Source organism: Pygocentrus nattereri, chromosome 27 (genome assembly GCF_015220715.1).
Source record: "Pygocentrus nattereri isolate fPygNat1 chromosome 27, fPygNat1.pri, whole genome shotgun sequence".
Taxonomy (NCBI): domain Eukaryota; kingdom Metazoa; phylum Chordata; class Actinopteri; order Characiformes; family Serrasalmidae; genus Pygocentrus; species Pygocentrus nattereri.
Window position 1 is genome coordinate 8,669,183 of NC_051237.1, and position 16,291 is coordinate 8,685,473.

General features: G+C 39.0%; 1 protein-coding gene across 2 annotated transcripts in view; it reads left to right on the plus strand.

Moving 5' to 3' along the window:
* The window catches only part of vps50 (VPS50 EARP/GARPII complex subunit), a 154,815-nt gene continuing 138,524 nt past the window's right edge, over positions 1–16,291 (plus strand). For both annotated transcript variants that reach the window (XM_017694832.2, XM_017694841.2), the window contains exons 1-4: positions 1–143; positions 825–893; positions 15,351–15,473; positions 16,034–16,105. In XM_017694832.2, coding sequence (XP_017550321.1) covers positions 111–143; positions 825–893; positions 15,351–15,473; positions 16,034–16,105 — 297 coding nt within the window. In that variant the 5' untranslated portion in view covers positions 1–110. The remainder of the gene's footprint in view (positions 144–824; positions 894–15,350; positions 15,474–16,033; positions 16,106–16,291) is intronic.

Sequence of the window (16,291 nt, forward strand, 5' to 3'; positions counted from 1 at the left end):
AAAAAGACATGGCAGCTGTCTCGTATAGCAGTAACTGATTCGCTGTTAGAAATACATTAGTGTCCTAACAGCTGTGACTTGCAGAATTTATACGTTTCCTGTGCTTGAAGATGCAGAAAATCAAGTCTCTAATGTCCCGACAGGTGAGTGAAAGGCGTTCATAGCCCGGTATGTTGCTCTTTGGATGTTAGAGAAAGGAGAAGTCCGGAAGTTCGGTTAGCAAGGTGGTCAACATATGAGGCTAACTGTAGCGAGCCACCGACGAAGCTACAAACCTGAGCAACAGCAGAGGTGGCTGAGGTGACATAGTACGAATTCATGTTTGTAGCCATGGACGAGACCCCTTAATGTTTCTCAGCAGCTGAAATAAATGGCTATAGCAAGCAGTATTAATTAGTAAGCGAGACGATGAGGTCGCCTGACTCTGACACAGAGGCATCCTCATTCAGAAGCTAGCCTTGCCTTTAATAACACTGGAGTGCACATTGTTAGCAGGGATTCGTGCAGAGCCTCACAAAGCACATACTGCTTACTGTGTCAACAATAGTACAACGCCATTAACAGTGTAGTAGTGTAGTGTAGTATTGTAGTAAGTGGTTTGAGACGCAGCCATAGTCTCCGGTCCAGCACCCTGCATTTTGGCATTTCTGTGTCTCTGTAGAGGCAGGCGGTGTAGGTTCCTCCTCTTATCTGCGCTCTGCTGTTAGTGACCTTGTCTTTGTTACTGACACTGTCACTGTCAGTGCCACTGTTGTGTTGCAAAGCTGCATTGGGTTTGCTGGTCTTAGATACCAACATATAATAAACTTTTTTTTTTCTGACAGGGCTTGAAAAGCCCTCAAGAGAGTATGGCAGATATGAGCCCTGTGGAGAACTTCAGGATCCCCAGCAAGGTGAGTCGTGTGTGAATGTATCATGTGAAATCTGTCAGAAGTTGGTCATATTTGCACCTTTGCCTTTTTTTAGCTGCCTGAGTGACTGGATAAAGCTAAGCAAACAGCTAAATAAGTAAGCATCTTTAAAGGGGAACTCCACAGATGTTTAAAATGCCTGCATAATTCATAACATAGTCATTGAAATGTGAACAAAGTCATGTAATATGGTTTCCTGTGAAGCAGTTCTTTGTAGAGAAACTTATCTATTTAGATTTCTTTACAGTGGTGGTGATAAGAACCAGGGGTCACTAGTCTACAGTACAAAACTAGCCCTTTTATTTCCTATGCAAAATAAACAGTGAACCTATAGACATCTCCTGAGTTTCATATGTGTGGGTAATAATGGTATAATAGAGTAAACTTGGAAAAAAAAAGTTTTCTTTTGGGACTGTTTTGCCTTACAGCATGCTGCACCTGTACCTCTCTTATGTGAACATGTTTAAAAATGTCTTAGACCAGCATATCAAAGCTACTGCAGAACAGTTTCTCGTGCATCAGGCATAACCATCCAGAATGATTTCATGTCGCACCTTTCTGTAAAGGATATTTCAGAGGCATTCAACTCTTCACATGCCTGGATCCCATCACCACCCCGGTGAACTGTTACAGAAAAATTTACTGAGTCACAGTAGAGCATTTCACAATAACCCACTCTGAATGACTTTGTCTACATCTTAATTAATTATGCAGAAAGTTTGAAACATCAGTGAAATTCCTCTTTAGTGTGATTTGCTAGTGTCATGAAAGGGGCAATATTTGCACCAGTACAGTCTCTGAGCTAATGGTTGTGGCTAAGGGTTAAGTTGTTTTGGAGTCATCTCGGATTCTCCCAAGTTTCCTCATTGTGGTGACCCTTCATAAAGTGTATGCTGCTTAGATGTGCTGATACTCAGTGTAAGTAGAATTGTATCAAAATACTATTCGTACCATAATAAATTATATTCTTGGTGGTACGGATTTTGTGCTGTGGTCTAATTTCAGTCCAGTACACAGTTTTACTTTTGATCATAATGTTTTTGTGCATCATTGCTTTTGGGAGTTTTACTTAAACTGATGAAGTGCTTGTCAGGTAGTTAATGATTTCAGTTGTGTTGCATGCAGTAAAAAAAAAAGAAAGAGTTAATTCAGGGCTGGGAATGGGAAAGACTGGCCTATTTTGTTCCATTAGCTTGTATAATTGATCTATTTGGACCCTCTAAAGGTTTCTGATTTCATCCAGATGTGGTTATATACGCTTTGCATATTAAACTATATAATTTTTGTTTTACATTGTAGAAGATGTGCCTTGCTGATGTTACTGCAGTCCACAGAAAATAAGTAACTGTTAAATAGGTTATCATCCTCTCTGCAACAGCATCCAAAGTAATATTAATTTCTTATGATGGGCTCAGAATGGCTCCCATGCTAAAGCAGCAGTCCCCAACTTGTCTTTCTGTAACCTATTCCAGGTGTTGGATAAGTTTGTATTGCACTCTGCAGGGCGCTATGCTTACAGAATGTGATTGTGCCTAGTCACAGTGGCTTCTAACTGCAGCCTTTCACTTCATAAACTTAATGCAGCATGACTGTTCATCGAGAAAAGAGGAACATGCTGTAAATGCAGTGAACTTGGCTACTGCTTGCCACCGTGGTGTATCTTCCTGCAGCACAAAGAGTCGATATGCTGAACAATGCAGCACTAGAAAAGTGGTCTTCAGACTGATCCACAGGAAAATGTGGACTGCCTGGGGGCTTTGAGGACTGTTTGAAGACTGCTGCTGTAGACTGACTGAGCAATTTAAGGCTCAAGTTAATCTTGTGACTTTGTGTTTTATCATGGCCTTCATGCATTTGTTTCGTGCGTAACTTGGAGCGTGACTTGCTTCGTTTATCTGAGGCACTTGATAAGGGAAGCATTTCTTCAACTGCACTTCAACTTCTATCAACAGGCCGCTTTTTGTATCTACATTGTCCATTTTATCAGCTCCATTATCATATAGATGCACTTTGTAGTTCTACATTTACAGACTGTTTGTCTGTTTCTCTGCATACTTTGTTAGCCCCCTTTCCCTTTGTTCTTCACAGTAGCACCAGAGAAAAGGTATTTTTTTGGGTGGTGGATCATTCTTAGTGCTTCAGTGACACTGCAGGTAGTTGTGTGATAGTGTGCATTGTGCTGGTATGAGTTGATCAGACACAGGAGTGCTTCTAGAGTTTTTAAACACTGTGTCCACTCATAGTCCACTCTATTAGACACATCTATCTTGCTGGTCCGCACGGTAGATGTCAGACACAGAAGCTCATCTGTCACTGCCAAGTTTGTGTTGGTCATCCTCCATTAGTGGTCACAGGATGCTGCTACAAGATGCTGTTGGCTGGATATTTTTGATGCACTATTCTCAGTTCGGCAGGGATGCTGAGGTATTTAAAAACTCCAGCAGCACTGCTGTCTGATCCATTCTGACCAGCGTAACACACTAACACACCACCACCACGTCTTACTTGTTACTTAAGTGTTACTCAGTGCTGAGAGTGATCCACCACCCAAATAATACCTGCTTTGTGGGGAAGAACAGAGTGAAAAAGGTAACAAAGTATGCAGAAGTTTTTTAGTTACAGTCTGTAATTGTAGAACTACAAATTGCATCTCTATGGAAAGTGGAGCTGACAAAATGGACAATGATTGTGGAAAGAAGGAAGTGTACTTATAATAATAATAGTAATAAAGCGGCCAGTCGGCATATGTCTGCTGTTCAAAATACATTTGTAAGTGGTTTCTATGTTTCTTCAGGCTGTAAAGCTGTGCTAGGCTATAGTTCTGGCTGGAGGATGCGGCAAAAATAATAACATGAAACTCCAAGACATTCACTTCATTATAATTATCACAATATTTACTTCTTCTGATAGTTACATAAGTTTTATAAGTTGAAACAGGGAACTTTTTGTGTCATATTTATAATTTTCTATCAAAAACTATAAAACAATGATTTTTCCATTTCCATCTTCCAAGCCGCTTCTCCGTCAGGGTCGCGGTGGGGTGCTGGAGCCTATCCCAGCAGTCTTCGGGCGAAAGGCACGATACACCTTGGACAGGTCGCCAGTCCATCACAGGGCAGACACACAGACACAGACAGTCACTCACACACTCACACCTAGGGGCAATTTAGCACATCCAATTGGCCTGACTGCATTTCTTTGGACTGTGGGAGGAAACCGGAGAACCCGGAGGAAACCCACACAGACACGGGGAGAACATGCAAACTCCACACAGAGAGGACCCTGGTCACCCAGCCGGGGAAAACAATGATTTTATTAAATATTTTAAATACCACACTGCACTAAATCCAGTTAATCCAGACTAATTATGCTCTCTTCATAATGAAGCATGCATGCAATGAAGCTGTGTTCTTCAAGTACTGACAATATGCACATTATGTATATTGTGACTTAATGTAACATGATGTTGATGAAAACCTTGTAAGTTACATTGACTCAGCTTTTGCTGACTTCGTTATAGTTATTCGAATACCAGTAATGTCCATATACAGTACTGTGTGAAAGTTTTAGGCATCTAAGCAATTTTTTTTAACATTGTACCTCAGCAGTGAGTTTATTACAATATACATTAGAATAGTCATAATTCAAATAAACATGAAAACAATAAAACGTAACAAGAATTTCTTGGGTCCATATGTTTCCTTGACACCTTCACAGCCGCCACAGAGACTCGTTAATATCGGCACAATTTACTGAAGCACTGATTAGTCAAACCAGGAGTTGCTTTTTAACTACATATAACACTGTAATACTGGGCATCCTTGAGGAGAGGTTAGACAAATGGTTAAACAAACATACTAACATCCATAAAATCACTATTTTCACTATATATATATATATATATATATATATATATATATATATATATATATATATATATATATATATATATAAAATTAATATTCTATAAGTTTTGTTTATTCAAATACTACTAAATAGTACGCACAGTACTGTACATGACATCTATTATATACTTTTTGTTTACTCACTTTTGTTTAGACCTGAATTTACTGTTTTGAGGATGTGTATATATAAGACACAGGAAGTCCTGCTTAATGGTGCCAAGTACTGTTTGCATCATGCTGTCCTTGAGTCACACAGAGTAGATGCTCTTTGAGACCCTTTTAAGACCATCTGGCTTGAATTCCCGACAGCACTTGGAGAACTCTTATGGAGTCCTGTAGTCTGTAGAAGTGTAGGTTGTCCAAATGCATCACTCTTGTGGTACATAGTATGTCTGAGTGTTTGTGCTTAGCCTTGGTATTACTGTATAAGTGCTTGCAGACTTTACTGCGGAGGTTTAGCCTGCTTACCTTAGGAAATAGAAAATGAAGTTTGTGCAGCTAGAGGGCAGTCTCACCTTACAGAAGATAAAACATGAGGCGAAGGAAACGGGCAGTACTGAATGTTCAATGACAGCATTTGGTGTCTGTGGATGTGGACCACTTGTTTGAAAAGCCAGGTGGGACAGGGCGGAGGCTGTGGTGTTCAGTGTTTGGAGCATTCTTTCTTGCTTTTGTGTTGGCGCACAGTTGGAAAACAGCAGGAGATTAAGCTGGTCTGTCCACTCAGCAATGGGAGTAAGGCTGAAGCATGGCCAATTAATTGTAAAGACAGTTATGCTAATTTGCATGTTTGAGTAGTGCTGTATCTAATTAGGCACTGTGGGTTAACCTCTTGACATTCCAAACGTCTCTCTTGTAACTAAATATTACAGGAGACCAGGGCATGAAACAATACAGGGTAAAATGTACTGTGGATTTTTCTATGTAATTGAACAGGTTTAAGTATCACATGCTTTTGGTCGTCTTCTTGTATTACCATAGCAATTTTAGCAAAGTGCAAGTTTTGACAGCAGTCAAACAGAGATTTCTTCTTTATCCTGAAGGCTGCTGTAAAAGTTTTTTATATCAGTGGATAGCAAACGGAGTTTGGTTTATAAAGCCAAGTTCATGCTGCATCAGTTTTTACAGAGGAGATCCAGTAATGCAGTTTGTACGTGATTTGACTGGACAGGTTGTATGAAATAAAGGGTCTGTGTAATTTGCCAAATTACACCAAAATAGCCCATAACCTGTAGATTTAATTTCAGCATTATGCGACAGGCGCCTCACTTCTGAACAATAACACGTTGCACAGCTAAATGGAAAAAAAAGTGACGCTGCACGAGGAAGGAGATTTTACATCAAAATCTTGATGGTTTCAGTAGTCTTGAGCTTGAGATTTAAGCAATTGGGGCAAATCAAGCTCCAGCTTAGCTATTAGCCATGTCTTCAGGTTGCAAAAATAAAAAAAGAGAACTGGATGCATCTTTTTCTATTACCTCATTTTATTATTTCACTACTGTGAGATCAGAGTTATGTAATTTGTAGAAGGTTCACTTTGTATTTTTACTTAACAGACATTTAAAAATAACCGACGTGGCAGATTCATACTGGTAATCACTCAAATAACAGCACCTCCCCTGGTTAAACTAATCCAGCTCGAATAGGGTCACAGTGTTTGCATCTACCTTATATTCATCACCCTTTCGGTGGCTATAAAATGGGACTGTTTTGAAGCATATAAATAACTTCTAGTAAGAGCTACCCAGTACAGCTTCCACATGTTAGGGTTCGTCTTAAGCCTAAGAGAACTTTGCATCCTTCCGTATAATTTTAAAACACTTTAAAAAGTTTTTATGCACAGATTCATCAAAAATGCTCCATAGATGGCAGGCCAATAAAATATATCTAAATTTTATTGTGCTAATATTTGCTCCTCTACTTTGTAGTCAAAATAAATTAGTGACATGTTGAGACTCTCTCTTTTTACCAGTCTTATAAATTGTCATAGAAATATTTTTATGTATCTAGAAATCACACAGAAATTGTTTTGACTTACCAAACGTTTAGCGACTTGTATGATTAACCCTGCTTATGTCTTTGCTTTTGGCTTTTGGAGTTTTTCGTAAAGTGTAGGTGCTGGAAACTAAGTTTGTGTTTTACATTTGGGGCAGACATTTGTATGATGTGTCTGTATTGGTAAACTATTTATCTTTATCAAATAAAATGGTTTAAAATTATTTATTAAAAACAAAATTGGGTTGTGCTCTGCTCTTCCCTATACCACAAGTAGTTCTGGCCTAGGGATGGGATTGGCAGAGAAACATTCTGTGCGCTATTATCATTCTGAGTGCCAATACCATTATGTTTTAATGATATTGAATTTTTATTTTTTTGAGTTTTAAATTAAAGTACCTCATTCACCTGTAACCTGGCAACAGCTGCTGTTTAATGGAACCATTTTTCTTGAGTGTCAATAAACTTTCCCTTTTATCAGTTTTTGTGTCATCATCTCAAAGCAATATCAATAATAAGTCTGTGGTATAAATTCGATAATTCACTTGAGGTCATGCTGTGTCTTGAGATTTTGATGCTGGTGTGCTACGGTTGAAGGCTCAAGGCCAAAGGTGTCATGGGTGTTTATAAATAATTAAGCTATTTGCACATTGTTTTTTCATGATGCTGCTGAATAATAAGGTTTGGGATGTGGGAATCTGTGAAGTTTAAGCCATCTTTAAGAAAGTAGAGCCCAGGTTTTGTGCAATCTTATCCAGATGTTTTCAGGTAATGATTTTTCAAACTATTGATTCAGTGCTGTTTTGTATTCATAGTGGCTCTGCTTTGGGTCTCAGAGCGTTCTTTAAAAGTGAGCGCATTTAATGTTTCATTCTTAAACCACATTCTCTTGTAATGGGCTGCAGCTTAGAGACGACTGCAGAAGCACACACAGAGTTTATCAGAAGTTCACATCCATGCAGTGAATGCAAAGAAATCTGGCTGTGCACATCTTTTGTTTTACTTGAAATTTCACCTTTGTGACAAGAGAGGGGTCAGAGTCTGCGGTCAGCCATGTCCACTGCCCTGCTTGTCACGCTCTTCAGCCCCCCTCAGGCTGAAAGGTTAAATCAAGGAGACATTCAGTGAGTGCCAGGGGCTGTGTGGTTGTCTGCCATCCGGGACATCTGACAGTGGGCCAGCATGGGCCATAGCAGCTTGATCCACCACACTCAGCATCCAGGCAAATCTCAGGCAGATGTGTTTGAGCAGGACCTGGTGCAGATTAATTAGCCCAGCACCTGCAGAGAGCAGCGTGCTGTGAGTTGCTTTTATACAGAACAGAGTGAATGAGATGCCTTTCAAACATGACTTTTCAGAGAGTCTCATTTTTACTGTTTGTTGGGATGTTAGACAGTCAGGACTCCGCTGTAGCAAAAATGTCACATTTTTGTTCAGACACAAAAGTGTTCTGACTCACATGGTTACATAGAACATGCCCTCTCATCCTTTTTGTCACAGTGGTTAGTATTGGTAAAAGTTTCCTGTATTGCCAGGTAACCTTGAGCTATAGTTTAGGGGTTATGCATAGTAATATTACCTTAGAATAGGAATTATAGTACAATATGTGGATCAACTGTGAACTGTGGATCAAATAGTTAGATTTAATGCAAAACAAATTCTGCCATATTAGAATATACAAAATATTAATTCTTTCCATTGCTCTGTTCATAAACACTCGCATCATAAGAGACATAAAAATAAGAAAATAAAACACCTTCTGCTGCGCAGATATTTAGATATGCTCTCATTTGATTGTGTGATCTTATTTTGGGAATTTTAATTGATATTGCTTTTTTTTCAACTTCTGCATTAAAAATTTATTGTATTTTGTGCAAAAACCTCAGTGCGTATTCTATAGTCAGATTTGTGTATCATACCCTGCCTACATTTGGAAGTCTCCACATTTGACCTGGAGAAACTGTCTGAAGCATTTCATCATGACTGACACTAAGAAAATCTGATGTCTTCAAAATGTATTTTAAAGAAAATTTACCCAAATTTTTTGCTCAATTTAGTCATGTCCAGTTCTGCCCTCTCGCACTAGCAGTATAATGATCCACAAAATTCAGCTTGATACATCGGTGTGTTGAATGATTTTATTTTAAAGCACAACTGTGGAGCTGAAAATGGGCCTTACACTAATAAAAAGTTAATGAGAGCTTTGAACATTATATAAGAAAGAGAGTATTTTAAAAGGGGCAAAGTTAGCATTGTGATTGCTCAGGGGAATGCTTAGCCCAAGATTGGGACCAGCAAATTAATATCAAGACGTGAGAAATGTGGTGAAATATATTGGTCATCTATTGGTCATTAGAACATTATTCATTATTCATTATTATTCATTATTAGGTATACTTATTACATTAGGGCTGCAATTATCGCATATTTTTGGAATCGAGTATTCTGTCCATTTTTTTTTCATCGAGTAATCGGATAAATCGCACTTTTGTGTTTTTAAACAACTATATCAATATTGTGTTATGCAACATGAAAGTCTCTTAAAATGAGCAAGCAATTGGCTGTTATTCCTCACAAAAGGTTTTTATTCAAACTCAACACTTTTACTAGATCAAAGCTTAAAGCCTTTGGTTTATTTTCTCCAGAACTAAACCCATTTATTCAGTCTTTCTGTGAAACTTTTATGATGTACATGAAAAAAACTATGAGATACACCTTCACAAACAGGTTAGCCTATTTGTCCTCCGTTTTATCTGAATAAAAAAGGAAAAAGGGTGTAGTGAATGTAGTCATAAATGAATTAGTCCATCTGTTGCATTTATTATTACTACCTCATGTATGGGGAAGGCGTGTTTTGAGATGTAACCCGTGCGTGTGTGTGTGGGAGGGAGAGATGAGGAGAGATAAATTACATGAGTGAGTGGTACATTTGCTGTCTTGCTACTTATTATGCCTGGTCATTATCGACTCATAACACGGGCTACAAATAACTACAAACACTAAGTTACGTTCTACCAAGCGCTGGTGTTCATATCGGTTAGCAATCGTAAACACACGCTGTAGAGGCTCCGAGTCCACCTGGAGAAGTGCAGTTCACGTGAGGATGCTTTCAGTTCAGGTGCTGCAGCACTGACGAAGTACTATTCTGGTGGACCAGGTCGATTTTACAGTCTATGCTGTCCGCCTTACGCAGCGTAAAACGGTCCCACACTTTAGACATTTTCGGCCTTTTACGCACACCAGTATCTTTATTTTCCGCCGTTGCCCCACAGAGCAAAACAAATCGCGCTGCCTTATAAATCTTTGAAAGTGCGTCAGTTATGACAGTCCATGTAAAACAGTGATACGGGAGCTGCACAGTAGTCTACAAAGCAGGAGTGATGCGATAGCAGAGACGTTTAAAATAGATGGACTTTGGTGACATGAATTAAACGAAGCCTCGAGGCAAAGAATTTACCTCAAACATTTTTTATGATCGAATTATTCGAGTTACTCGATTTAATCGTTTCAGCCCTATATTACACATTTACTGTTTGCCTGTAAGAACGAGATTAACCCAATTAGAAAGAAATCCAGGGAACCTAAATCTGTGTTCTTTAAGTTTCATTTAGCTCTTTCATTTTTTGAGGCATCCTGATGGTTTAACTGCCAGTTCTGTTTCCTCACCAAGTAGTTAGCATCAAGCTATGTGATGGTGGGAGAAAAGCAGGGTCTTTCTTGGACTCTTGGCCATGAATGGAGATTGTGAGTGAGTTCTTCAGCAGGTTATTTTGCTTTAGCTACATTGAATCGTGTATTCGAGCAGGAAAATGCAATCCATTGCATTGTCCACAGAGGCAGTAAATCTCTGGCCAATTCCCTTTCTTTTTTATACGGCCAGTAGATGGTAGTATATTCACATAGTTTGAGGTTTTAATTTCCTTGTTATAAAAAAGCCAATTTCAGTCTCCCTTCTATCTCTTCTTATCAAGATACTAGAACCATTAATGGAAAGGTATGAATATAATGAGACAGTTTAATCTAGAGATAAATTTATATTAAAATAATGTATTTTATTCAGTGGCAGCACAAATCTTTTATGAATACTAAACAGATTCAAGATGGCATTACACGTTATGACAAATACATGCTCATCACGGCATCCTTGGCTGCCTTAAACAAGCCAACAAAACAATCCAGAACACTCTGATGGTCACTTACTCGTATGTGTGACTCTAAGCGATGAAGCGTGTGAATGGGAGAGAGATGACTGCATGAGCACCACGGCTGTGATGTGAGTGGGACAGACGCATTTGTTTTTTTTCTCTTCTCAACATGCATGCTTACTATTCTTTCATATAAAGCAGAATTCTCTTCTACTTTTGTTCGACTGTGTTTAATAGCACTTTAGTTTAACAGCTGAAGCTTCAAATGACTCATGGAGCTGACAGCACATTGGGCCTCGTGCTTTAATGTGGTAATAGGTGTTTGTTCCTCTCCCTGTGCATGGGGAATAGAGAGATGAGGGGTGTTAATTTTGAGACAGCATTGGTAGACTACAAGGGAGTGAAATATAATTGAACAAAAAGAGCTGAAACCATTTTAATTACCCCCCCCCCCCTGTCTATTTGACTTTATTTACATGACTGTCTGTTTTAAAAGAAAATGAAGTGCAGCACCCCTGAAACTCTCCTGATGGAGAATTGAATTTACAAACAGTGTTGTTAAGACTGCGTTTCTGTATCAGATAATTTGCATCCTCCTTTGCTTTTTTGACTTTGGCAAGAACTTTTCAAATGAGGCACTAAGGGACAAGTTGAAGGAAAACTGTCTATTGAAGTCGTGAGACTGAAGCTGTCTAAAATTTACACATTGCTGCTTTCTACCCGCATCCCTACCAGTGACTGGTGACTCATTCCTTCCCCCACCCTGCCTCCATCCCCCTCACTCCAGCATCTCTCCCGAACTCTTCCCATTCAGTGCTCCCACCACTCACCCACGCACTTCCTGAGGACTCTGCCTACGCCAGCCAAAAAAAAAAAAAAAAAAACCTTGTGCCTAACAAAGACACTCTGCTAGTGAGATTAGAAAGGGTCATATGAAATGCTGTTAGACTGGTGTCTCCAGGTAGAAGATCTGTGCCTGCAGTGCAGATGTGAAGCCATCAGTGAATCTGCCTGGGACAAGATGTTCAAAACACTTAGGACTGTCATAACCCGCTAGGGTCATCTAGCTGCTCTAGTGAATCTCAAACCACTGTTGTGGTGAAGTCATTGTAAAAACCAGAACAGTCCTAGCAGCATAGGAGAGGACATTTTCATGTTTTCACAGAGTGACATGAAGAGGATATGCCCACAGGAACCACTCTGAAATTAACTAAAGAGCCATTAAAACATAGTTTTAAAACAAAGAAAGTAATTGAAATGATAATAATTGCATATTATATTGCATATAATAATTGCATAAAGAGTGCATTTAAAGAAGGGATTGTGTCACATGCAAACCTTATATCTCAATTTTTGTAGATTTGTGCTTTTTTTCCATAATTTGAAATTTGGATCAACCTTTATTTTGTGATGCATTGGATGAACAGAACAACAGAAATGTTCTAAAATTACTTGGAAAAATGCCTTGTTGCACGGACCTAAATGATAACTTCTGAATGTTTGTTTCCTTCTCTTGTAAAGCTGCCTTTTTGAATGTATAAAACCCATAACCCAGCACCAGTTTCCTGTCAGCACAATACTATGCCTTTGGGTCTGTGCATATTGGCTATTACAGGGCCTGTATCCTGCCCCCCTCCCGGAAGTCGACTTGAAGGCATCTAGAAAAAAGGCTCATCATTAATTTAAAAAAGGCTGTCCACTGTAAAGTGGAGTTATTGGTAAGAATGGTTAGACAGTACAGTACATAACATACTAGCCACACACTTGGGAGAATGGGATTGAAAACACCAATATAATTTTACCAATAAGTGTCTTTGGGCAAGATGTTTTCTTACGTTACGTTGCAATCACCTTACATTGTCAATTGTTGTAACATCTTAACAACTTAACAATTCTTTAAGTGCCACAAGAGAATTGTATTGTGGCTCATGATTATATAGTGTCATGAGTTCTGTAGCGATTCCCATCCCTAGTATTCAGAGGATCATAATTGTGAAGATTTTTCTCATGGAGAGCTGCACCATTGCATCCTCTTTCTGGTTTTATTGTTGTGTTTGGTTTGAGAGACCATATATTACCCAATATTTCTTTTTCTAAAAAGTTCACTGTTTATGTTAAGTATTCCTGGGGTTCAGGTTCAGCTTGCTCACAGCAGGTAAGCATAAAGGGAGATCCTAGAAATCAGTCAGTTCAGCGCTTCTCACAAGTCATTTGGCTTATTTTTCCATCAGTTAACATTTGTTCAATGCATTTTTTGATCATTTGCCCTGAATGCCACTTTTTTTTTTAAAAACTACATCTTCCTCTGCCAGATTCGGAGTGTAACTTCTACCAATATCAAGTTTCATAATGGGCCCATTGTACAAGAGTTGTCATGTTTCTCTTTGTTTTGGCTTCCTTTCTTTCTCTTTTTGTTGAGTGAAGCTTTCCCTTCATCCAGTATCATCCCCTGCTCCTTCCTTCTGCTGCTCGCTGTCTTGCTGACATGTTTCCCCTGTTATATTGTTCCAGTTTGAAAGGGGAATACCTTCCACTACCTTATCTATCAACAGTCATATCCTTTGCTGGACTCAGCCTACTGGGAGAACTACGGAGGGTCAGTGTGAGTTAGTAAACACTAGTTAAAATCTGTAAACATGCATATCAGGCAGGCCTTATTTATAGGCTAGGAACACTGTAGTCCACAGCTAATGCAATAAATCCTGATAGAGTCCAGCAGCCTTTATGACCACAAGCACAGTTTTTTGAACATAATAATCAGAAAGCAGCCTGAAATGAACACAATGGAATGTGTTAATGCTGCATCAAGGCCTTTATTATAGGGCCAGCCATTCCAGAAATCTGTATTAGGAAATATATTTTTTGGCTACTAAAATTAGAATTTGAGTTATGTTACTATACTATTTAATCATATAAGCTGGCGGCAAAATGACCATATGCTGTTATTATTGTTACTAACTGTTAGGGTTGCACCAATACTGTGGTAATGGCACTTAAGGAACACTGTAGTCCACAGCTAATGCAATAAATCCTGATAGAGTCCAGCAGCCTTTATGACCACAAGCACAGTTTTTTGAACGTAATAATCAGAAAGCAGCCTGAAATGAACACAATGGAATGTGTTAATGCTGCATCAAGGCCTTTATTATAGGGCCAGCCATTCCAGAAATCTGTATTAGGAAATATATTTTTTGGCTACTAAAATCAGAATTTGTTTGAGTTATGTTACTATACTATTCAATCATATAAGCTGGCGGCAAAATGACCATATGCTGTTATTATTGTTACTAACTGTTAGGGTTGCACCGATACTGTGGTAATGGCACTTAAGGGCAGTATCAGCATCAGCAAAAGAGAATAATGATACCAAGAAGCAATTTCTGAATTTCATGCACACCAGTAGATGGAACTTAATTAGTATGACCTGCAATATTACATTTTTGCCATATTGCCATAGTGCTGTGGCTCAGAGGATTGTTCTGTAGATCGTTCTTCAGCTCTGTGCTGTTTTTGGCTCATGTGGCTTATGCTCTTGTCACCTTTTTTTGGCAGTGGGTTTTTAGCAGGATTGCATCACATCATGTGAAATCATGCGCTCAGTCTGCCTCTCAATACTGCTCCTCAGAGGCTACAAGAAAGCTTACTGTCTGCTGCCTGTGTTTTCCACTGATATTGATGTTCCTGTGTTAATCCTCATTAAGGTCCATGAGAAATTTTCCCTCAGGTTGGAGGGCTTAAATGCTTAAGTGGTGGTCTTAAATGGAATACGACCCAAATGTATAAAAAGCAGTGCTGATCAAAACCACAGTTTGAAGGGGGAGACAGTGTTCTCTCCTACGCTGCTGTCTCAGAAACAAGAGCTGCCACTGAATGCTTTGACTTGACAGCACTCATTCACTAGGGATTCTTTCTGTCTTTTTCTTACCTTCTTATTCTTATATCTTTTGCGTTTCTTTCTTTTCCCTGTGCATCTGTTTTCTTTCTTTCCCTCAGTCTCTTCATTCACTCTCTTGCTCTCTCTTTTCCTCACCCTATTCATTCTCTCTCTCTATTTTTCTTTCCTTCTTTACCCCACCATCTCTATTCCTGTTGCTCATTATTGTGAAAGGGAGATGCAACTTCAAATATAGAGTTCATATCTCTGTCTCTGAGGCGAAGTGTCCTGTTCCATGGAGGTTCCTGTTCCTGTTTGAAACCCCTTCACCTAAACGTTCTGGAGACCTCCGTTAGAGGATCATTGACTGTGTTATACTAAACAATGCTTTTGTATCTAAATGCATTTGTTTATGATGTAGGTGAACTATTGTGAAATTGGTGACATTTTCCCTTAAGATTCTGTTTTTATATGATGCCTACATAAAAGGTTTATAAACTTTCTCTTCTTTCTGCCTCAGGAGGAGCTGAGGGAGTTGAGGGAGCAGCCCATTGATCCTCAGGCAGAGCAGGAGATTATTGACAGCATAGAGGAGGTTTACTTCTCCAGCGACTCCTTTGACATGGTGCAGTATGAGCTTGAGGTGAGTTAATGTTAAAGATGTATTTAATTCAGGATCTCTGCCATTACCCTCCAGTCCAAAATCTCACAGGTGCTAGCAAAGCCATAACCTTCTCATATAAGCAACAGCATGGAGCTAGAACAAACAGCTCCTCTCCTTTATTTGCCCTTTTGCTGATGGAGTATTTGTGCTGCATGCCTTTCTACACATTACTGTATGTCTGTGTATACAGACTGTAGGTGAGCCCAGACTGATAAATTATCCTTGTAGTGTGGGAGTGAAACCTCATTAGTAGGTAATGCAGGAAGTGTTTACTCTTATTCATACATTGTTTTGTTGTTTCTGCTTTTTATGGTAAGGAGGAGTGTTTGCTTGTTATTATTTACAAGATGGTCCAAAATCATTGCAAAATACTAAACATTAATCAGTCACTATTTGGAGAATATACATTTGGGATCATATTTGGAAATTTCCTATGCTTTCCATTTTTTCCTCTTGAGAGCATGTGTGAACTCCCTCCTTCAGATTTGCCTTTTTGTGCTAAATTTAGTATAATCCAGGTTTCTTGTGTGTGCTCACAGAAACTTCCCCCAGATCTGAACCTGCAGGAACTGGAAGAATACAGAGATAAGCTGAAAAGACAGCAAGCAGCCGTAAGTATGGATTTTTTAGGGATATTTTCAATCCATGATAATACTGCCATGGTTGAAAACGTCCTAAAACCTCCTCAACCTTCTACTTCAGTTAAGGCATATACACACACACAGATAATTACTCAAAGAAAAGTGTTAATAATTGAAAATTGATCTACTGTCATATTTAACATTTGATCCCAATTT